The sequence below is a fragment of the Lagenorhynchus albirostris genome, chromosome 9 (assembly GCF_949774975.1).
Source record: "Lagenorhynchus albirostris chromosome 9, mLagAlb1.1, whole genome shotgun sequence".
In the NCBI taxonomy this organism is placed as follows: domain Eukaryota; kingdom Metazoa; phylum Chordata; class Mammalia; order Artiodactyla; family Delphinidae; genus Lagenorhynchus; species Lagenorhynchus albirostris.
The window spans coordinates 39,459,066-39,483,989 of NC_083103.1; the positions used below are offsets into that span (position 1 = coordinate 39,459,066).

Here is a 24,924-nt window from a genome sequence, read left to right on the forward strand (position 1 = left end):
CTTATTCCAAGTCTTATTCTACCATAAATACAACTGATTCTGAATGAAATGATGCACTTTTCATGATATTTCTTGTTACAGTAAAACTTTTAGAAATGATTGAAATGTATCTACTCTTGCTTCTTCTATCCACATGCCATTTTGGGAGGTCAGCTCCTGAGACTAAGGAATAGGCTGCTTGGATTTACAGTGCTTGGTGAATGTGGGTGCCCTTGTGGTATAAGTTGCCTTTCTTTCCAAGCTAAGAGTAGGTGAGACAAGGCTGTCATTTTAACAAGTTAATGTGAATGAAACAACAACAACAAAAAACTCCAGGCAACCTGATAGTGCAGGGGGTCTACAGTGTGAGTCCAGACTTCCCAGCAGTACCCTTTTTCTGTTTAATGCTAAAGTAGAATTTTCCTTTTCTCAAGGATGTTGTTAATACCTTTTACCTGCAAAAGAAAGCCCCTTATCATTTTGGAAAGAATATGGGCTGAAGATACAGGTTTGAATTCTAACTCTGCAACTTACTAGCTATAGTGTTGGGTACATTATTTAATATTCCTTAATCTTAGTTATCACATCTGTAAAATAGGAAATTAATGCCTACTTCATAGGACAGTTTAAAAATTTTCCACTTTTGAAAATTGTTTTTATCCTGCTTTATTGATGTATAAGTTACATACAATAAAATTTAAGTGTTTGATGATTTCTGGAAATTGTGTACAGCCAAATACAACTTTTTAGCCTTGAAAAGTTTCCTCATGTCCCTTTGCAGTCAGATCCCCTCTGTGACATTCTGGGTCCATTTATTGATCTGCTTTCTGTCACTATAATTTCTCCTTTTCTAGAATTTCATATAAAAGGAATCATATAGTACTTACTGTTTTATGTTCAATTTCTTTCATTTAGCATGATTTTTAGATTCTTTCATGTTACTGGGTCTATCTATATTTCGTTTCTTTATATTGCCAAGTAGTATTCCACAGAATGGACATATCATAATTTGACCAGTTAATGGATATTGGATTGATTCCCATTATTGACTACAGTATTACGAATAATGTTACAAGTGTGATGTAGACATATATTTTCATTTTTCTTGTATATATATCTGAGTGGATTGATTGCTGGACTATATAGAAATTGCATGTTTACCTTTATAGGAAAGTGGCTGTATCATTTTTAATTCCCACCAGCAATGGGAATTCCAGAATGAGAGTTCCAGTTGTTCTGCATCCTCATCAACACTTGGTATTGTTAATCTTTTTAATTTTAACCATTCCAGTGGGTTTTAGGGGTATCACATTGTGGTTTTGATATTCATTTCTCTGATGATTGGTGATATCGATAGTTCTCTTATGTACTTACTGGCCATTCATGTATTTTTGTGTGTGACTTGCTTTTTTGTCTTTTTAACAGTGTCTTTGAAAGAGCAAAGTTTATAATTTTGATGACATTTATCTTTTTTGTTTTCTTTTCTGGTTCATGTTTTTGTGTTCCATTTTTTAAATATTTACCTAATACAGTATTACAAAGATTTTCTCCTATGTTTACTTCTAGAAGTTTTCTAGTTTTAGCTTATACATTTAGGTCTTAATCCATTTTTAGTTAAATTTTGTGTTTGGTGTCAGATAAAGGTCTAGGTTTATTTTTCCCCACACTGATATCCATTTCTAGCAAAAGCTGTTTAAGAGACTATCCTTTCCCCATCGAATTATATTGGCATCATTGTGAAAGTCAAGTGTGGATTTCTTTCTGGACTCTATATTCTATTTTATTTATTTACATGTATATCCTTATGCCAATACTACCCTAATTGATTATTGTAGCATTATAATAAGTCTTGAAATCTTACGATAGTTCTCCAGTTTTGTTTTCCTTTTTCAAAATTTTTTTGGCTATTTTTTTCCATGTAAATTTTAGAATCAGTTTGACACTATCTTCAAAATGTCCTTCGGGATTTTAATTGAGATTGCATTGAATCTCTACATTGATTTGGGGAGAACTGCTATTGTAACAATATTGAGACTTCCATTCCATGAAGGCTTCCATTCCAAATCTAACTCCATTTTTTCTGGTATTTTAAAAATTTCCTTTTGCAATGTTTTTATGGCTTTCAGTGTAGAGGCCTTGTATACTTTGGTTATGTTTTTCTAGGCATTTTATTTTTTGTGCTAATGAAAATAAGAGTTTTTTAAAAATTCCCTTTTCTAATTGTTTATTCTAGTTTCTCTAGTATATAGAAAGACAAGTGATTTTTTAAGTCTTTTTTTAATTGACATATAATTGACATATAACATTATATTAGTTTTGGGTATACAACATAATGATTTGATGTTTGTAAATATTGTGAAATGGTCACCACAATAAATCTAGTTAGCATCCATCAGGAAACATAATGACAAATTTTTTTTCTTGTGATGGGAACTTTTAAAATCAACTGTCTCAGCAACTTTCAAATATGCAGTACAGTATTAGCTATAGTCACCATGGTGTACATTACATCCCCAGGACTTACTTATTTTATAACTGGAAGTTTGTACCTTGTGACTCCCTTCACCCATTTTGCCCACCCTCCAAATCTTTTTTCTTTCCACAAATCTTTTTTCTTTCCACAAATCTTTTTTCTTTCTCTTTTAAATTGAGGTAATATTGGCTTATAAAATTATATTCATTTAATGTGTGCAACATTACATTTTGACTTCTGTATACACTACAGCTTGCTCACCCCCAAAAGTTTAGCTTGCTCACTCCTAAAAGTTTTGCTTCCATCACCATGCAATTGACCCCCTTTTTACCCATTTTGTCCTCTCCCTACCTCCCTTTCCTCTCTGGTAACCACTGCTCAGTTCTCCATATCTATGTGTTTGTTTTGTTTTTCATTTTTTTAAATATTCCATATGTGAGTGAAATCATACAGTATTTGTCTTTCTCTGTCTGACTTATTTCACTTAGCATAATACCCTCAAGGTCCATCCATGTTGTTGCAAATGGCAAGATTTCATCTTTTTTATGGCTGAGTGATATTCCGTCATATTTATACCACATCTTCTTTATCCATTCATCCATCAGTAGGCACTTAGGTTGTTTCCATATCTTGGTTATTATAAATGATGCTGCAGTGAACATAGGGGTGCATGTATCTTTTTGAATTAATGTTTTTGTATTCCTCAGATAAATATCCAGAAGTGGAATAGTTGGATCATATGGTGGTTCTACTCTTAATTTTTTGTGGAATCTCCATACTGTTTTTCATAGTGGTTACACCAATTTACATTCCCACCAGTAGTGTATGAGGGTTCCCTTTTCTCTACATCCTCTACAACACTTGTTATTTGTCATCTTTTTGGTAATAGCCATTCTGACAGGTATGAGGTAATATCTCATTATGGTTTTGATTTGCATTTCCCTAGTAATTAGTGATGTTGAACATCTTTTCATGTGCCTGTTAACCATCTGTATGTGTTCTTTGGAAAAATGCCTATTCATATCCTATGCCCATTTTTTAATCAGGCTGTTTGTTTTTGTTGTTGAGTTGTATATTTTATATTTTGGATGTAACCCCTTATCAGATCTATGATTTGCAGATATCTTCTCCCATTTGTTACATTGTCTTTTCCTTTTGTTGACAGTTTCCTTTGCTGTGTGAAAGATTTTTAACTTAATGTAATCTCATTTGTTTATTTTTGCTTTTGTTTCCCTTGCCTGTGGAGATATATCCAGAAGGATATTGCTAAAACCAAGAAAGACAAGTGATTTTTGTTATTGACCTTGTATGTTGTGACTTTTCTTGATTTACTTATTAGTTCTGGTAGGTTATTCTTTTAGATTTCCTTAAGGTTTTCTGTGGTCATGATCATATTTTCTGTAGCTAAAAACAATTTCACTTATTTATTTCCAATCTATGTTCATTTGATTTCTTTTCCTTTGCTTATTGCACTGGCTAGGAAATCCAGTACAATATTGAATAGAAATGGTGAGAGCAGACATTTTTGCCTTAGGTAGAAAACAGGGAGACTTTCACCATTGATGACAATGTTAGCTGTAGGGTTTTCAAATATACCTTTAATTAGATTAAAGAAGTTCCCTTTGATTCAAATTTGCTGAAAGTATTTATCATGAATGAGTAGTAATTTTTTGCAAATGCTTTTTCTGCATCTGTTGAAATGATCATGTTTTTCCTACTTTGTTCTCTTATAATGATGAATTATAATGATTGATTTTGAAATGTTAAACCAACTTTGCATTCCCAAAATAAACTTTACTTGGTCATGATTTATTATCCTTTTTATATACTGTTGCATTCTACTTAGTCAATCTACTTTTATGCTTTTTAAAACTAATACCCTGACCTTCGGAAAAATAATTTATATTTTGCAAACAGATAACTCAATTTATATTTCACTAAAAGCTGTCTTTGTGTTCTGTATATTGTAAGGAATATGAGAGAAGAAGTTATGATTCTCTTCTCAGAGGAGTTTATGGTTTCACTACCTTGAGAAAAAAAGAATAATACATGATTGCTTTTAATGTATGTCACAGGCATACAAACTTGAAGGTTGTGAAGTGGGGGAAAAGAGGAGGAGAGACAATTATCAGAGTTACTGTGCCAGAATGTCTTTGTAGAAGATTGAGATTTGCTTTCATCCTCTGTCACATGATGTAAATTTATGTTTAAGAAAAAATATTTAGACCAAAGTTGAGAACAGAAAGGGTGTATTTATATTTAGGTTTTACCTTAAAGGAGACAGAAAGAAAATGAGGAAAGAAAAATGAAAATTCCTGAACTGGGAATTAGACCTAGTTCCAAATCTTAGCTGATTTTAACTAGTTATGTTGCCATGCGGAAGTCACATTATCCTTTCGTGCCTCAGTTTTCTCCTCTATAAAATGTGGTAGTTAGGCCTGATCAGTAGTACTTGTCAAGGAACGAGAGAGCATATGTATTTCTGAAAAAGCTCACCAGAACTCCTTGTCCAGGTGAGAATCACTGGATTACATAGCTTCTAAATCTATTTCCATTCCTAAAAATCTCTGATTTTATAATTTTGTGAAATCAGCACACTTGGAGTAAAGACCTTGTTTTTAACTTTGGCTTAGCCATTCTCAAATTTTGTGACCTTGACAAATCACTTCTCCTTCCTGGGCCTTATTATATTTATGTTTAAAATGAAAGTATTGGAAAAATGGGTTTCTAAGACCATTCTGTTTCTAAAGTCTGATCCTAAAGTGAAGTAAAGCTATTTATATTATACATGTGTGTATATATCAAATATGGCAAAGAACTTATTGTAGTGAAATAAATAACCCTGGTTACATCTTTTATCTGAAAGCATTCAACATTCTTCAGAATCATGGAAAATAAAAAACTAAGGCCCACATTGTTCAACTCATTTCTAATTTTTAATGGGAATTTAAAAATTAGTTGAAATGTTAGCTTTGTGTAGTATCTGCTCCCAACTTGTAATGCAAAAATCTAAGACTTCTATATGTTTTTCTAGATGTAGTTTTCCTTTATTATTTACAGTCTGTTGTAAGAAAGCTTCAAGGGATATAGGGCTTTAGAGCACCACATCTTTAACTAGCTGGGGCATAATACATGATTTGAGTCTCCAATATTTTCTAACAGTAAGGTTTGTTTATTAAAGAAACCCCATGCTGAGACTGAATCAGTCTAATAGAAGCCAAGTTTGAACTTGAACATTCAAATGTATGCCCATATATCTTGGGCATATATCATACATAATGATGTGGGGTCTAGACATCTTTCTGGGTTTGTTTATGTCTGTTATGGATTCCCCTCATTATCCATGCTGTTTGAGGGAGACCCCATGGATTCAGCTAGTTTATTGCATACTTTCTGTATTTTAAGACTAACTGAGTTCCAAGTGGCCCATATGTTCCAACTTGGAAGATTATTTTCTCACTTGCCTGTTTTATGATGATGATTAAGGAAAAATAAAATAAGATTTTAGGGAATGGTGACATGTTTGAGAGTGGCTAACCATAATCCTTTTGGCCATATTTCAAATATAGTTTTATAATCTTTATTATGCTACTCTTCCTAAAAATTTTTGACAAGTTTGAGTTACAGCATCTGTTTTCTTATTTTTAAACCATATTGTGTACCATCTGTTGTTTCATTATCATTGATTATAACTTTTAGAATTTAGTGAAGGTAGACTTTAATCTTTAGTTATACTAATTTTACAGTTTATGTATATACAGTATACTCAGAATGCTAGCTAGAGTTGAATGAGTATACCTAAAGAATAAATTTTAGATATAAAATAATAAAATTTATTTCTACTTATTATTATTAACCTGGAGCAAGTAATTTATGGCCACGTAACTAGCAGATTTTATTGTTGCTGTTGTTGTTAGAACCTCCCCCCTTGACATTTATTTTATAAAATTAGGTATCTCTGTTCATGACTCCTTAATTTTAAGGAAACTGCTATTCATATTCTTTATAAGTTGCAAAGCTATTTTTACATCAAGTGAAATAAAGAAGTTGAATAACATTATCAGAATTTGCAATAAATATTGAAAGAGGGTCAATTGTCATTAGAATTTATCATTATGGGTATTTTTTTGAAGGGGTGATATAGCACTTGCTATAAATATTCATCATGTTCTTAAATCTAGAGACATTTAGTGATTAGGTGATTTTATGCCTGTTTATGCTGGAAGCAACAAAAGAAACTTCAAAAACTGAAAACATAAACATAATTGAACCACTCACTTAAAATAAAAATGGAATAGATGTTTTCCAGGGGAGAACATGCTTTCTGTATAAAAAGGACTAGTGTAACAAGAAGTCATCTCTTCTTGATTTCTTTAGACAGCTAGAGCTTTGTGCCTTGTCTAGTTTCTGTGTTTTAAGAGCTTGTTCTGTGTAGCAGAAATAATACAATAAATGGGTTTAACCACATTTGTCTCAGCTAGACAGTCTGCTTTGTCAGAGATTACTGGTACAACATAAACAAATTATGTGTTTGTAGTGCTTTTCAATGAAAGCCTATCTAACAGAGCTGAGATTGTGTTTCGGCAGCTGTAGATTTAATCTCCTACCTGTCAGTTAAAACAGGCATTTCCTGGGCCAGATAAGAAGTGGTTGTAGAGGAGGGAAGTAGTCACAGCTGGACAAAGACCTATTGTTATTGGCTGATAATGTCTATGTAGATTCAACGCCTTGTTCTACCATGGAAAATACAATCATAGTGCAGTTTTAAAGGAGCTAAACTGACCTTTTATATTGTTAAATTGAGAAGAGTTGAAGAGACTCAAAGCTGGGCTTTGTGTCATTCATATTTGGGAATTGTCATTTGGAACTAAAAATAAATATCTATAGCTTTGATCACCATTATTCTAGATCCTTGTGGATGCGATAGTAGGGTTAAGGAAAATGCCTGCTCACAAATTTGTAACTACATTTTTAGGCATTCAAGTTTTAACCCAAGCTAAAGTCAAAAATTAAATCTATGGATAGATACTTTACCATGTGACTCACATATCATGGGACATATATTTTTCTTTTTTGTGGGGGCGGGGGATGCAAAGGCGGTTCTCTTTCTCTCCTTGTTTCACTTTCTTACCCACAGAAATTTATAAAGTTAAGTTGAACTGTCTTAAAATTGGTCAAGTTGGGGGGGCTTCCCTGGTGGCACAGTGGTTGAGAGTCCGCCTGCCGATGCAGGGTACACGGGTTCGTGCCCCAGTCCGGGAAGATCCCACATGCCACGGAGCGGCTGGGCTCGTGAGCCATGGCCGCTGAGCCTGTGCGTCCGGAGCCTGTGCGTCCGGAGCCTGTGCTCCGCAACGGGAGAGGCCACAACAGTGAGAGGCCCGCGTACCACAAAAAAAAAAAGCATGTGTGGAAAATTCAATATGATAATTTTCCATTTTGAGTTCTGTTTTTTTTTTAATTGACCTGAGTGGACCGTTTTGTTTCGTTTTGGGCTTGAGTTTCTATTCCCTTTCAGCTGTGATTACATGAGTTATTACTAATCATTCAAATTATGCTGTTGGCCTATTGTTCTTTGTAACAGCAAAGAATATTATTTGAGGTGAATTGCTGCAGCATCTGACTCTGTATTGTAAATTCCATTTCATTTGGCAAATATAACATTAGTCTCAACTACCAAAAAAGAAAAAGCAAGAGAAGTTTAATTTAATCAGTGTTTTGAGCCAGTTTGCATATATTAAATTTTCTACTCTTCTGATCTTTACTAACAGTTGATTTTTTTTTCTCATAGGTAGCTTGAATGTCATTTAAAATACTCCTATTTTTCCCACACAGAGACTGAATTAAGGATTTACATTTTTAGTTTTTGTCAGTAAGCTTCTCGGCTGCTTAAAATTTTATTCAGACATACTATTTGGGGAAAAGAATTAATAGTGATTCAGCAGTAGCCACTTAGGTTTTAATTTCTTATACTCTTCTCCCCTATGGGCATAAAAAGGTGCAAGTGCTTGAAACTTGAAAATGCTATGCTTCTTGTCTCATGAAATCACTGGACAGGTCTGTTTTAGTCAGTCAGTTAATCAGTCAGATAATCAGTCAGATAATGACATTTTGCCTTTCATATTTGGAGGCACTGTCCTAGTAGCGTGCTAAGAATCTGTCTGCAAGATGTCTTCCTTCTGCTTGAGCAGAGAGATATATAAAATGGAAAAAGTTCACTGTTATCCCCACTTTTGGACTGTTGAGGTAGTTTCTAAACTGGTCTCTCAGCTTTCATTCTGGCCCTAATAAAGTCAAATTTTCTCACAGCCACCAGAGTGATCTTTATAAACCTAAATCAGATCTCATGCAACTTCAGTTCATTTAACCCTGAGCTATATTGTCTCCTCAGAGAAGCCTTTTTTGACCACCACTATCCCAAATAGTCCTTTCTACTCCCTACTGACTACCTCCTGCTTCCCACCCTCTACCCCTCATACTCTATCTCATTATCTTAACTTTATTTTTCCTCATAGCATCTATTATCAACTGGCATTTATTATATTTAATATATATTTGCTCATGGGTGTGTGTATACAGACACATACATACATATTACATTCATTTGTACGTTGTCTGTCTTCCCTAGGAGATAATGGTAGGAAATTTTCTCTACTTCTGTGTCCCCAGTGCCTAGAATGGTGTCAAATATTGAACTGAAAACCATTAAATAATTCAACACAGTGTATGCAGTGTAAATTTTGACAGAGGGAAAGAAATTTATACCTGGGGAACTTTCATAGAGGAGTTTTGAGCTGCACTTTGAACGGTAGGTCAGGTTTGGGATGGCAAAGGGGAAAGGAAAGATCATTCTACATGGTAAGTGAGAAAAGCGTCATGCACAGAAACTTAGAAGCTATTGAAAGCAAGAGGAGAAAGAGGATAAAGGGTAGTAGGAAAGAGGTTTGAGAGGTTTGTTAAGAATATGTTATAGAGTGATTTCACTGCCAGCCCAGGCTAGGGAGTTTGGACCTTACCTTCTTTAATAGGAACATTGCTTTATTGTATCTAAGTTATTTAATATGAACATATTATGAAATTAAAATATAAAAATAAAATTGCTCTTTTTGAATCCACATGTTAGCTTATCCTTATACCAGCTTCAGTGTTGACATACTTGTGCATTTAGTTGGCATAGCAAGTGTAGAAGTATGTGTGAGTGTGTGTATGTGTGTAAGTGTGTATGCTGAGGGCAAGAGTTGTAGATTACATTCCAAAATGAATTAAAGTTCCATGTTATTAACTTTTTGCTCTAAAAGGGCTAGAGTATAATAAAGAGTAAACACCTGAAGGCTATTTGATTTGTGGCTATAGTCACTATTTATGCCTTTACTCAGTGTTTATTTCCTATAAAGATCACCTTACTTTACCTCTCTGCATCCTGCCCCCCTGAACATATACGGGCAAGGTCTCTCACTGATATTTCCAGGGAGGGTTATCTTGCCATGGCTGGGACCCAGCTGTCAATAGTTTAGACATCTTATTTATGTTCTGTTCAGAGTTTATGTTTCTTAGCCCTTCTAGCTTAAGAAAGAAACTGTTTCTTCTCTGCACGATAGGTGATGCTTAAATGTTTTTCTGTCATTCATTCTATATTGCATAACCAGCCCACTGTGATAAAACAAACATTTTAAAAATTATTTTGGAAAACTGTATTTCTGGCTCTTCTGATGAGAACAGCTTATTTCCGTCGGTTCAGGATTATAACTGATGATGAAATTATTAAAGAAGCTTAGAGGCATCTCTAAATTATACTATAGAAGAATTTTAACAGATATACTAGGAGAGCTCAGTCATTAAAAATATCTTCAAATAAATGAACAAAATCAATTTTTATATTTTCTTACCAACTAGTGGACTTCAAAGTCAGACTGTGGCGTGCCAAAAGAAAAGATCGCTGTAATGAAGTATGTTTGAAGCAGAGGTATATTTCTATTGCCTCGATTTGAGGATTTCAAATGATAACAGGACTTCAAATTGATTCAGAAGATGTAAAAATTATCAAAATTATTGTAGCTTAGTTTTAAAATAACAATGAAAGTTCTTTAATGCATTTATGTTACAAATATTTGTTGAGTCCCTACTCTGTGCAAGAGAGGGATTTTTACTAAGATACAAAGTCCCTGCCTTTAAGTTGCTTGTGCATAATTTTAACAAAACCTGTAGTTTAAGAGGTAAACCTGCATTTCTGGAGGAGGAATTTAATAATTGAACTCTGGTCATTGGTAACAGAATAAGGCTGTGTAAAATACTTCAAGGGTAAAAGCCAGATTGCCTTCATTACAGGTCAAAAGTTTGTGAAAGCTTTATATCTGAATTTGGTTGTTAGAAACAAAGGAATGCCACATTCTTCACAAATGTTACTATATTTATGTGGCATTTATGCAGAATTAAAAAAAATTAATTTCCATCTTGGCAAAACACTTTGATCATTGTGTATTTAATGGGGTTTCCATCTGAGAAAAACAATCATTAGTCTCTAATATGTTTCATACTTCTGTGGAAATAAGACAGGGTGGAATAAGAAACATTCATCTTCACTAGTCTTTGGAAATACCTAAAATAATTGACTAGCTCAGTCTTCTGTGATGGCCTGGTGACGACTAACTGAGACTATTTGCATAATAGTCAACTCTTCACTTCTGTAGTGATAACTGTTTGTATCTGATTAAAATTAAGACTGTTTTAGTTCTCTTGACTTTTTCAGAAGTTGCAAAAATTGAGATTTGCTGTTCTGCTTTAACCAAACAAATGCACACATGGGGATAACAATATGCTGAGTTTATGCAGATTTTACAGCACGAATCTGAATAAAATACCCACTAATAGATCCTTAAGGAGTAATAAACACACACGAATTTTCCTTAGTTGCACTTTAAAGTGATTTTAACATACTACTAGACCTTAACAATAATATTTAATTGACAAGATTATGCATTTGTATGGATTGAAAAGGTGGTACATATCTAATTCCAAATGAACCATAAATTTTACTTTTGCATAACATGTTTTATTAATTTCTTTATGGCCAGGACATACTACTTCCCTCCTGGTGAGAGTTTCTTAAAGCATAGTAAGATAATTTAAACACATTTAATTAACATTTGTCATCCATTTTATGAAGGAATCTGACTTTTGTCCTCATAAATACTCTCAAAATTTTTCTTGGTTTTAGACTATAGGAAGACTATGGAAAGATACGTAATGGAATTTTTGTTGTAATTTATTTTCCTTTTTAAGCAAATCTTTCCTTTCTCTGTTGACCCTATTCCAAAGTAAGCTGACAAACTGGATGATTTCTACTGCTATGTAAGTGAAGACAAACGTAACACTGCTACCTGATAAAACAAAGCTATGGACTTCTCTTAGGCATCCTTTTATTCCTAGTGCCCAGCATAGTACCGGGCAGATGGTGCTAGGTGCTCAGTGAAAGGCTGTTGAATAGTTGAATGAAGACAGGCACTACTGACTTCCCTTACAGAGTAGCATGCCTCTTAGAGGCCTAAGAGGTCATTTTGTATGTGTGGAGCTCTTTATTTCAAGGAGTAAGGAGACAAATAAGTAAGAGATGCTAGGAATCATGATTACCTTAGTACTAAATCCATGTTCTTTTCTTTGAAAATTCAATATTTAAGCAGAACATGTACAAATGAATGAGAGATAAAGTAGTGACGTTTGACTACTGATGATCCTGGTGGATTAATGAGATATTTGTCCATTTTAGAAAATACAAATAGAACGGAGTGTATACAGTATGCTGAGAATATAAAAAGGTGTTAACACAAAGGACAGGACTGGCCCTTTCAGGGCCATTAACATTTCTCTCTGAATATATACCTAAAGGAGATTTTTTAAATGTGCTATTGACCTGATAAATGGAGCCATTGTACTCCTACTCTCAATGATCATTTCTCTCCTGCGTAACCAAGGAAGGGAGCTGGAAAGTACTAGACTGTGAAGTGGATTTGAAATAGCTTTCTGAAAGACCAACCTAAAAAAGGAGTTGCTTTGCTTCCATGTGTTACTCTTGGTAGTGAGGGTGGGGACATAGTGAAGCTAGTGACAATACGTATCGTCTCCATTTTTCCTATGAATATTTTAGATATTTTATTAGATATATTTAATAGTGTAAATTAGTAAAGACAAGTAAACTACTGAAGCTATTTTCCATTTTTCTTAAAATTAACTTTTCATTTAAGTAGAATATACATACAGAAAAATACATATTACAAACGTAAAGTTAGTTCTTCATTAATGTTCAAACTAAAACATATGACTTTGAAAGACTAAAGCCTGAGTTTTTAAAAAGGATGCCTTTAAACTGCAATATCTTGAGTTTGTTCTACCTTTTCAGGGTTTTTCCTAGCCCTTTAGTGAAGATTTTGAAAAGAGTGGTGGCAGCAATATACAAAATTCTAGGAAGAAACTGAATTATATTAAAGATGAACGTTAACAATGGTAACAAAGTGTTTTGTATATTATCCTTGTGGGAGTTTGAGAGAGAGAAAACATCTTGTCTTCAACAAACAAACAAAAACAAACAAAACAGCAGTTTTTTAAACATCTTTATTGGAGTATAATTGCTTTATAATGGTGTGTTAGTTTCTGCTGTATCACAAAGTGAATCAGCTATTCATATATATATATATCCCCATATCCCCTCCCTCTTGCGTCTCCCTCCCACCCTCCCTATCCCACCCCTCTAGGTGGTCACAAAGCACAGAACTGATCTCCCTGTGCTGTGCGGCTGCTTCCCACTAGTTACAGGATATTTTTCTTACATTATTTGTACAATGTTTATCCATTGGATGTTGGTGGAAAATATCTGGGAAGATTGGACTCTGTGTTCTTAAATACTCAGAAAATTTGTGTCCCAGAATTGCTCCTGATAAAATTTCAGTGTGATTATTCTCCTGCTAGAGCTAGCTGGATTCCCTACAAGCAAGGATTTGCAATCCTCCACTAGCTATAGCAGCCAGAGATTTGCTAAATAAGACAAATGAAAAGCAGACAAAGTGATATCAAGATTTATTTAAAAGTCATTCTTGAATTCTCTTCTTTAATGAGAACAACTACAGCTCTATACTTTTTGCAGTTGTATTAACAATAATACTACCCTATGGAAATTAGTGCTCAGAAAACCAGTTCTTAAGTCCTTGATGGTTCTCACGTTGATTAGTTGACACAAAATGCCTACTATATTCTTAGCCCTGTGATAAGAACAATGGGGTGTATAGAAATATAAATGTCACAAGCCATTCAGGACACTCAGTTTACTTGGTGAGAGATGATTAATGAATTGAAACAATTAGAGAATAGTCAGGTAGGCTGTATACAAAGTTCCTTAGTATACTTCAAACTATGGTCAACCAAGAGAAGTTCAAAATGTTGACCACGGCATTATTTTGCTTTTTAAGTCAGGGCAAAGCAGAGTCTTAACATTTTCGACAAAAAAAAAAAAAAGTTTTGAAACTAAAAGGTTTGTGTTAAAGCACTAATTTATCCTATCAAATGAGACCTTTTCCCTCCTAACTCTCCAGAATTAACTGAGATCTGGCATGCATTTTTTGGCAGTAAGAAGATACCTCCATGACCTTGAAGGCTTTTCATGTAAGGTTCTGGGGACTTTATTTCTTTCACTCTAGACACTGCAGCTTTTATAATGGTAACACGTTATGCAAATGACTCAGCTATTCTTTGCAATAAAGAATAGGGCCTTTAAGGAAATTCCACCCACACCCCTACCCCCGCCCCTTTCTGTTTGTATGCCCTGCCTCTCCCTCTCTGATGGCTCTTTCTCTCTCTGTATTTTCTGTCTCTGTCTTTCCCTCCCTCTGTCATGATTTACAAATGTTGGAAACATTCCTTCCAACAGATTAAAGAAGCTTTATCCAATTAAATCACATGAGGAATGATTTTCTAGAAATAAGGCATTAAAAAGATCTTCACTTGCTCACTGTGTTTAACTTAGTAATAGACATTAATATGTTCATGATTTTCAATAAATACTTATTTCCTATCACTAGGAAAAGTTAAATAATCCTCATGAAAGAAAATGAACCCCCGAGTGTCACTCTGCATATTAGCACGTAGCCAGGTCTCTGCCAAGTTGCCCTCTGACTGACTGCTGCAGATGCTCTTTCTCAAGTATTCTGAGTCATATCTTTAGTGCAAGTCTTCAGGGACAAACAATAGCACCTGTTCCTCACAAGATATCAGGCCAGTTAGCCCATTCATGTATCTTTAATGAAGCTCTGGGGCAGATGGCAAAAAATGGCATCATCAACAACTTAGCACAGAGAAAACAAAGGGCATAAGTGTTGATGCAACAATGCTGTTTTATGAATAGGAAGAGTCAGAACCTAAGTGTTTCACATGCATCTGCTGCTGTCTTGATTGTCTGAAAGATGTGAGGAACACCGTAGCAATTAAAATTTCTGGGCATGTAGCCTATTTGATCAAGAATGTGTTCCCTACCCTCTGCAGAAGGGAAATGCTTTGGTCTGGGATTGTGGAAGTTTAGAATTAATGGACAGTTGTGCTTTAGGGGATACAGTTTGTTTCTTTCCTGATGCACTGACTAGGCTTCACCTATGATGGGGTTCCTGGTTTCTCATTAGTCATTCAACTTACATACCCAGTTAGTGCTAACTTCCAAAGCAATAAAAATAATGCAGTTTCATGCTCAGAGATTATTTTTGGTCATATTGTTTTACTCTTTATATTAACAAAATCAGTTTTACTTTTACTTATGGGATAATTAAAGAATCTCTGAATTTGGGCTAAGGGAAAACTACACTTTCAAGAAAAAAAGATGCTATTTGAAATTTTGATAACTTCCTGGAAAAGACATGTGGAGACTGGTCACTCTTTGATGGAGTGAGGGGAATTCTATTATTTCTTGTTCTTCAGTAAAATATTTTTGAAGGTTGCTGTTTACAATGTGACTGCCTTTCCTGGCACGTCACCAAATGGGAAAATAGGATGATGGGAAGGAAGAGGAAAGGCAGGCTTACATTCTTCAGAGCAGGGTGGGGCTTTTCTGTATTTTCAAAATTCTTTATCTGCCTTAGGCACTGACATGCAGTGCAGTAAACTTAATTCACAACTTCCATAGAAGAAAAATATTTTGGATATTTATGTGATTCTTGTGTGGCCACCAAGCCCTCTTTCCTTACCTCTCCCCCACACCTTGCCCTTGCTTTCCATTTTTGTCCCACCTTCAACCAATATTCCAGTAAGTAAAATAAATGGCAAGCTATGAAAGGAGAAATTGTTGCTTTAATTCATGATTTCCACTCACATTATTTGCACTGGGTCATACTGGTGAGCTTTGTATGAAAGATAGCAGTCGTAAGTATTCATAGACCTTCATTACCCTTGCTAGGTTTTTTTGTTGTTTTTTTTTGCGGTACGCAGGCCTCTTACTGTTGTGGCCTCTCCCGTTGTGGAGCACAGGCTCCGGACGCGCAGGCCCAGCAGCCATGACTCACGGGCCCAGCCGCTCCGCAGCATGTGGGATCTTCCCGGACCAGGGCACGAACCCGTGTCCCCTGCATCGGCAGGCGGACTCTCAACCACTGCACCACCAGGGAAGCCCCCTTGCTAGTTTTTAAGACACATAATTTCTTTTAAATGGTATCCCACTGGTGAAATCTGAATAAGATTTTTGGATTGTATCAATGTCAGTGCCCTGGTTGTAATATTGTTCTATAATTTTTCAAGATGTTACCATTGGGGGAAACTGAGTTAAGTGAACATGGGATCTTTCTGTATTATTTGTTACAGCCACATGTAAATTTACAATTATATTTATAAGACTTTCAATCAAATAATTGTTATCACAAAGAATTATATTCCTTATCTCATTTAGGTCTGTTTAGCAAAAGATGACTTTATGATTAATATAATATAGCACTTAAAAGTATAGACTTTGAGCCTGACATACCTGCCCTTGAATCTTGGCTCTACCACTTTTTAATTGACTAAGTTACCTAACCTCTCGTGGTTTTGTCTTTGTCATTAAATAAATGAGGATAATAACAGTAGGTACCTCACAAAGTTTTGAGAATTAAATGAGATAGAGCATGTGAATCACTTCCCAGTGCTTGACATATAGGAAATACTGGAACATATTAGTTGCTGTGATGATGATGATGACGATGATAATTTCTGTAATTAGAGATAAAAGAGGAGCTTTTCATCATCTCTCAGCCTATGTTCTAAATGGCTACCGGATACTTTGGCTTGTATTTAATAAAGGGCATTTTGAGTTTTCATATTATTATTTTACTTAAAATGAGTTAAGGGCAACTTTATCATTTGGAGCTAAATGATTATTGCTAATGAATTAACTGGAATTAATGACAATAGATTCGAGATCAAATATTCTGGGTATAAAATAAGAGAGAAGGAACAGACTAAAACTGAACAACATAATATCTATACTCCCAGTCACCTCCAGAGACACACCTCTGAAATATAAAATTATTTTCAGTTGCAGCCCCCCAGATTTTCTCTATACAAAGAGTGTACACACATGATTTCTCTCTTTTCTATCAATGAAGTCCATGTGATATAATGGAAAAAGCACTGGACAGGGTGGTTAGCAGTTCTGCATTCTAGATCCAGCTCTGTTATAGGCAGTGTGACCTCCACACTGCCTATGACAGTGAGAGCCTTACCTTCTCTAAGCCACCTGGTTCCCTATGTGTAAATTGTGAGGTTTGAATTGGATTAGTGATTCTCAGAGAATGGTCCCCGGACCAACAGCACTAATGAGCTTCACCTGGGAACTTGTTAGAACAGTACACTCTCAGGTTTCCCCCTCAGATCTACTGATTCAGGGACTCTGAGTGTGGGGTTGAACAATTTTTGTTTTAATAAGCCCTTTGGTTGATTCTGAAGTCCATAGAAGTTTGAGAATCACTTCTCTGGATTAAATTTTAGTCTAAATTTTGGACTGTTGGACCCAACCTCCAGAGTTTCTGATTCATAGGTCTGGGGTGGAGTCTGATAATTTGCTTTTTGAAGTTAGATGCTGCTGGTCAGGTACCACACTTCGAGAACTACTAGGTTAGATAAACTCTAAGCTCCATTTCAACTCTGTGATTCCATCATTATCATTGCTTTCACAATGCCTTCTGTCCCCCTCCTTATTTACTTTGTCCCTCAGTTTGTTGAAACTGCGTCTTACCTAATAGTTAACATTGAAACTTTCTAAAATATCCTACCTTGTAGAGGGTGATGGACAGAAAAGAGCTTCCCTAAATTCTTACAGCTTTTGTTAATATGAAGCACCTGCAGCTCTTTGGCATTAAAAATGACCTTAGGACCTACTATATAGCACAGGGAACTCTGCACAATGTTATGTGGCAGCCTGGATGGGAGGGGAGTCTGGGGGAGAATGGATACATGTATATGTATGGCTGACTTGCTTTGCTGTGCACCTGAAACTATCACAACATTGTTAATCAGCTATACTCCAACATAAAATAAAAAGTTTTAAAAAAAATGACCTTAGGTGGCCTACTTAATTATCTCATGTGCGTTGCTAATTACAAAGGAAATATCTTCAGACACCAAGTTTCAATAATTAAGGTCTGATGCCTAATTGCCATTGATCCCTTTATGTTGTCTTAAGATCTGAAGAGCTTGGGCACCAATGTAAAAATAAAATTATGTTTTCATTCGAAGATGCTGTTTAATGAATAACACTAAAGATCCCAAATTACATCTTCAAATGAGCTTTTTAATCCCACCTTCTTTTTCTTGGTCTTCTGGATATTTGGGATGGAATAATGCTCTGTGAGGCATGGGTCTGCTAAGAACAAACAAGCCTCTGCCTGCCAAACTGAATTATTTATTTGGCTCATGTTTTCTTTTTTTGAAGTAGAGTTATGGGTTAAGATCCACTGTTTCTTGTTTTATCAGTAATTTGATAATTTTCTAGTACTGAATTGCAAACTATATAAGAGAAAAGCAAGGATCTAACATTTACTTAGTGCCTATTATATGCCAGTCACTGTGCCACAAGCATTACTTTTCTTGTTTATTTAATCCTCACAACAACCATGTAAGGTAGTATCATTAGCTTTGGTTTTTACATGAGGAAATAGACTCAGGAAGGCTAAGTAACTGCTCAAGATCACACAGCCATAGAAATGGCAGTGTACAGATTTAAGCTCAGATTCGTTTGACAACAAAGCCTTTGTAGGCATAGTAGATACTGAATAAAAATATGTGTTGAATGAATGAGTAAAGGAATGACTATATGCCATTATCTTCCTAATGTTGATTTTTAAACAATCATAGAATTATAAAGTTGAAAAGGCACTATAGGTCATTATCTAATCAGGGTTTTAGTTATGCATATCCTTTAAAGCATCTCTAACAGATGAGTATACAGCCTTTACTTGACCACCTCTTGGGAAATGGCACACACGACCTCTTTAATCACAGTGATTATTGAATAGCTCATTATTAGAAAATTCTTTGCATTCAACTTCCCTAAAATCTCTTTCTTTTGAGCCTAGATCTGCCCTTTGTAACTGCTCAGACTTAATCTGGTTCTTCTTCCATACATAATTCTTTCAAATATTTGAACATAAGCATATATCTTCTCTCTCCCAAGCAAAATAGCCCCCATTTTTCCAGTTACTTTTCAAGATCCACACATAATAATAACTTAATAAATGTTTGTTAAATGAAAGAAGGAAAGAATAAATAAATTTGATACCTAGACTCCTCAGTTTCTTGTTTCCTTTCTTTAGAATGTGAAGCATCTGTGCTGTGTTCTGGGTACATGCTAGGACTATATTTCTAGAAGTAAATGAAGTGATTTCCTTTGATATACTCTTGCACTGCACAATAGTCACCCACAAAAATATCATTTTTTAATTTTCTGACATAGAACAGCGCTGTCATCTTTGACATCTCAGGTTTGCATCAGGTCACAACAAGCTGGAGTTGAACAGCAAACCTAGTGCTTTTCTTCAGGGTTAAAGGCGAGACCTGGGCGCTAGGGGATCAGCTCCAGTTTAAGCAGGCTAAGTTGGTACTCTAATGTACAAAACTTGGGCTTACCTCAGCTAAAATGGAAGAAATAGCTGCCCAAAGCTAGTTTCTTTCACGCCCCAATGGCAAGGTAGTAATTGCACAAAGACCTTTTTATTATAAGTTGATTTTCCTGAGAAATGAATTCTGAAAAATACTGTAAAGTGTTTATTTTTTGCTTGCCCTTTATTAACCCACATCTTAGGGCTTTCCCTAGAGAGAAACTGTTGGTAAATGAAACCTCTTAGACCTACACAGGAACATTTTTGCAATATGTCCCTGGCTGTGGAGGGAACAGGGACAGGACAAGGCAAGTTGGTGCTATTTAAACAGGGTCATCAGCCAGTATATGGAATTTTGCCTAAAGAGAAGATTTAGGAATTTAAATGGGGGAAGAGTTTGGGGTTGGTAGAATTACTGGGAAAGGTTTGTATCTTAAACAGGATATAATGCAGATCTTTTATACTAGTAAGGAGGGCAAAGACCCAGTTTGAACTTAAAGATCATTTCTCTTAGTACATCCTAGTTTTGATCTTTAAATAACAAAAGTCCTATAGTTTAATTTATAAAATCATGCCCTAAAAGCCAGCACAGAACCTTCCTGTGATGCTATTGGAATCAGGGCAGCATGCATAGAGTAAGGGAGGGAGCTAGGAAATTAAAATGTGATTTTCACAGACATGATTCTGTCATAGTTCTTATTTTCTTTATATGGAATACAAATGCTGATATAGAGTGAAGATTTTCTGTTTTGCATTTTTGTGCTCTTTGATACATTTATGGAGGTCAAATGAAATTTGATATAGTAGGATTTATTATGAAGTGCTCTCTGAATACAACTCCATAATTACTCAGCTACATGGTAGTGCATAAAGCTGTAAAACTGCTTAGCCAGACAAGCAATTTATGTGTTACATTGAGGTGTGGATGGCAAAGAATATTAGTTTAATTGGGAGCCAAGATGTAGTAGCTTTAAATCTGAAGAGCTATACGTTTAACATAATGCAGCGAGGCTTTGAAATAAGATACCTAAACTGGGGAGCTGCAGCTTTTGGAATATATAAAAATTAGACATTACTTTCTGACCAAAGATACTAAGTACTATTTTCAAAATAAAGTACAGAATGCAAAGCAGGTGAAAGGGCAAAACCTTTCAACATTGTAAGGTGACAGAAGAAAACATTTCTTCTAGTTCTTTGTTTTAAAAAAAGAAAGAAAATAAAAGGAAAAAAAGTCAAGATAAAAGATAACCAGTAACTATAATTTAGTGGAAGCAGGGATGAGGCAAATTCACAATGAGGTTATGTCCTTGGTGTACCAGTGGAATCTGAAAGGGATTTGGTGAATTTAGCCTGAATTTTTCTCAGGGAGCAGATTTGGAATGAGGTTAAAAGTGGGTACCACTTTTGTGTGCTGTTTGGGTACCAGCACACCACCATGGGTGAAAAACTAATACTCCTTGGCATACATTTGCTCTCTGTCTGATCATAGGCTCTCTTCTGTTTAGCAGGTTCAGGGTCACATGCCTCCGCTCATGATCCCAATTTTTCCACATGACCAGCGGACCCTGGCAGCAGCTGCTGCTGCCCAACAGGGATTCCTCTTCCCCCCTGGAATAACATACAAACCAGGTAAGTAGAAAGGGATTTCACATTCTTTTGGGAATGCTAAGATACATATGTTTTTGCTTAGTAATCACAACAAGCACAGAAGCATATGAAGGAACTATGAATAAAAAGATCATAAAAGCTATTTTAAAGTAAAATTAGAATTGTGAAGGGGGCATGTTAATAAACGAATTGGTTGCTAAAAACTTTTACTTTCTCTTCTTCCACTTGAGTTTGTTCTGAATTCACAGATAAAATGCTACTTTCCCTCAGGACTACAAATTTTTGTCAGCTCTCTCTCATACCTTTACTGTGAATAATTGTCTTTGGTTAAAGATACTTTGCTCCTCCTGAGAGCTTTTATACTCTAGGAGAGTGGTCGCATACAGTATAAAATGCTATTATTGTTTGTTGTCTGATTTCTCTTGGAAGAAGAGTTAAAACTAGACTGATTTAATTAGCTTGCTACTAATAGGTAAAATTCTTTTTGATTTTAGCCTAAATAATGAAGAAGTCAGTTGTATTTTCTTATTCATCTTTGAACCGCAAAAAACAGGACACATAACCTTGCAGTGAAGTATGTTTTGAGATGATTTAGCAAATGTTATGATTTTTCTTTATTCCTCTGAGTTTACTGGACTCCTGGGGAATTCAATTAGGGGCATAATGGTTTGAAGCTTCTTTCAGAGCATCCTTGTAAACAGGGCTTTAAATGTTTAAAGATATGTTGCCAAAGGCATCCAATGTAAGAAGATAGTCAAGTAAATAAAAAGTCAACCTGAATTTCATTTGTGCATTCTTTGTAACTGACCTCAGCTCAGAAGTAGTGACCTTGTTCTACTCATTAATAATTTCTGTGTCAAGTTCTTTTTAACATATTAACCTGATTATATTAACCACCCAGTCTGAGTGCAACAAATCTGACTGCAGCGGTTTCTTTGTGTATGGGTTTATAAAGTGAACAAAGGTATTTTAATATGCTTAAAGCAATAATAAAGTATAAATCACTTTACTAAAATTCTCTGTAAGGAATGTTACTAAATAGCATAAAAACAAACCTAGTGGGGTTTAACATCTATTTTTTGCCATCAATTACTCTTATGCTTTTGGTAGAAAACCCCCTTCCTTGTGAGGAAAGGAAAGATGTCTGTGTCACAACCCAAATTATTCAAAGAATAGAGATCTTAAGCGATTGGCTAATTTAAGGACTGACTTTCAAAATTCCTCAGCTATAAAGCAGTCAAAACTAGGAGTAACAACGGTTTTTGGATACCACAGTGAAAGAAAATTGTGTTACTCAAAGTTAAAAGTTGATTTTTCTAGAGCAGAATTTTTAGAGCAAGTTATATTCTGTGAAATTAGTATCCATATTAAGGACAGGATAATATTTGGTCAGAGAATATCTTTCTGTCAGTGCAGTGGTTCACTTCTTCTCTGATCTCTATAAGTAGTTTTGAACTTTCTTCACCTTGACTTCCTTCAGAATGTTGGTGTAAACTAAGTTTACTGGTTTAACCTGAATCTGAGTTGTTATCCCTACACCAGTTTTGGAATCCTTTTAAATGAACTGTATGTGGAAACGATTTAATTTCCATGTTTTTAAATTTAAAATTCTCCATATTTCAAAATCAGGTTATGGGCCTTATTTTCTTCTAGACACAGATATCAACATAATTGACATGTTATGTAACTTTGTTAAGACGATAATACTGTTTTCTTGTTTTCTAACATCTGTATTGCAGTATAATTACTTTACAATGGTATGTTAGTTTCTGATGTATAACAAAGTGAGTCAGCTATACATATACATATATCCCCATATCTCCTCCCTCTTGTGTCTCCCTCCCACCTCCCTATCCCACCCCTCTAGGTGGACACAAAACACCCAGCTGATCTCCCTATGCTATGCAGCTGCTTTCCACTAGCTATCTATTTTACATTTGGTGGTGTATATATATTTCCATGCCACCCTCTCACTTCATCCCAGCTTACCCTTCGCCCTCCCTGTGCCCTCAAGTCCATTCTCTACGTCTACGTCTTTATTCCTGTCCTGCCCGTAGGTTCTTCAGAACCTTTTTTTTTTTTTTAGATTCCATATATATGTGTTAGCATACAGTATTTGTTTTTCTCTTTCAGACTTACTTCACTCTGTATGACAGACTCTAGGTCCATCCAGCTCACTACAAATAACTCAATTTCGTTTCTTTTAAAGGCTGAGTAATATTCCATTGTATATATGTGACACATCTTTTTTATCCATTCATCTGTCGAGGGACACTTAGGTTGCATCCATGTCCTGGCTATTGTAAATAGAGCTGCAGTGAATATTGTGGTACATGACTCTTTTTGAATTATGGTTTTGTCGGGGTACATGTACAGTACTGGGATTGCTGGGTCATATGGTAGTTCTATTTTTAGTTTTTTAAGAACTTCCATTTTGTTCTGCATAGTGGCTGTATCAGTTTACATTCCCACCAACAGTGCAAGAGGGTTGCCTTTTCTCCACACCCTCTCCAGCATTTATTGTTTGTAGATTTTTTTTTTTTTTGCGGTACGCGGGCCTCTCACTGATGTGGCCTCTCCCGTTGCGGAGCACAGGCTCCGCATGCGCAGGCTCAGCGGGCATGGCTCACGGGCCCAGCCGCTCCGCGGCATGTGAGATCCTCCCGGACCGGGGCATGAACCCGTGTCCCCTGCATCAGCAGGCGGACTCTCAACCACTGCGCCGCCAGGGAAGCCCTGTTTGTAGATTTTTTGATGATGGCCATTCTGACTGGTTTGAGGTGAGACCTCGTTGTAGTTTTTGATTTACATTTCTCTAATGATTAGTGATGTTGAGCATCCTTTCATGTGTTTGTTGGCAACGTGTATACCTTCTTTGGAGGAATGTCTATTTAGGTCTTCTGCTCAGTTTTGGATTGGGTTGTTTGTTTTTTTGATATTGAGCTGCGTGAGCTGTTTGTATATTTTGGAGATTAATCCTTTGTCCGTTGCTTCGTTTGCAAATATTTTATCCCATTCTAAGGTTGTCTTTTTGTCTTGTTTATAGCTTCCTTTGCTGTGCAAAAGCTTTTAAGTTTCATTAGGTCCCATTTGTTTAGTTTTGTTTTTATTTCCATTACTCTGTGATTTATGTCATAGAGTATTCTGCCTATGTTTTCCTCTAAGAGATTTATAGTGTCTGGTCTTACATTTAGGTCTTTAATCCATTCTGAGTTTATTTTTGTGTATAGTGTTAGGGAGTGTTCTAATTTCATTCTTTTACATGTAGCTGTCCAGTTTTCCCAGCACCACTTATTGAAGAGGCTGTCTTTTCTCCATTGTGTACTCTTGCCTCCTTTTTCAAAGGTAAGCTTACCGTATGTGCCTGGGTTTATCTCTAGGCTTTCTGTCCTGTTCCATTGATCTATATTTCTGTTTTTGTGCCAGTACCATGCTGTATTGATTATTGTAGCTTTGTAGTATGGTCTGAAGTCAGGGAGCCTGATTCCTCCAGCTCCGTTTTTCTTTCTCAAGATTGCTTTGGCTATTCGGGGTCTTTTGTGTTTCCATTCAAATTGTGAATTTTTTTGTTCTAGTTCTGTGAAAAATGCCATTGGTAGTTTGTTAGGGATTGCATTGAATCTGTAGATGGCTTTGGGTAGTATAGTCATTTTCACAATGTTGATTCTTCCAATCCAAGAACATGGTATATTTCTCCATCTGTTTGTATCATCTTTAATTTCTTTCACCAGTGTCTTATAGTTTTCGGCATACAGGTCTTTTGTCTCC

At 35.5% G+C, this 24,924-nt stretch overlaps 1 protein-coding gene across 1 annotated transcript in view; it reads left to right on the top strand.

Annotated features, from left to right (window-relative positions):
• SOX6 (SRY-box transcription factor 6) overlaps positions 1-24,924 on the top strand; it is a 623,498-nt gene that overhangs the window by 467,165 nt on the left and 131,409 nt on the right. The window contains exon 9 of the mRNA XM_060157776.1: positions 21,057-21,177. Coding sequence (XP_060013759.1) covers positions 21,057-21,177 — 121 coding nt within the window. The remainder of the gene's footprint in view (positions 1-21,056; positions 21,178-24,924) is intronic.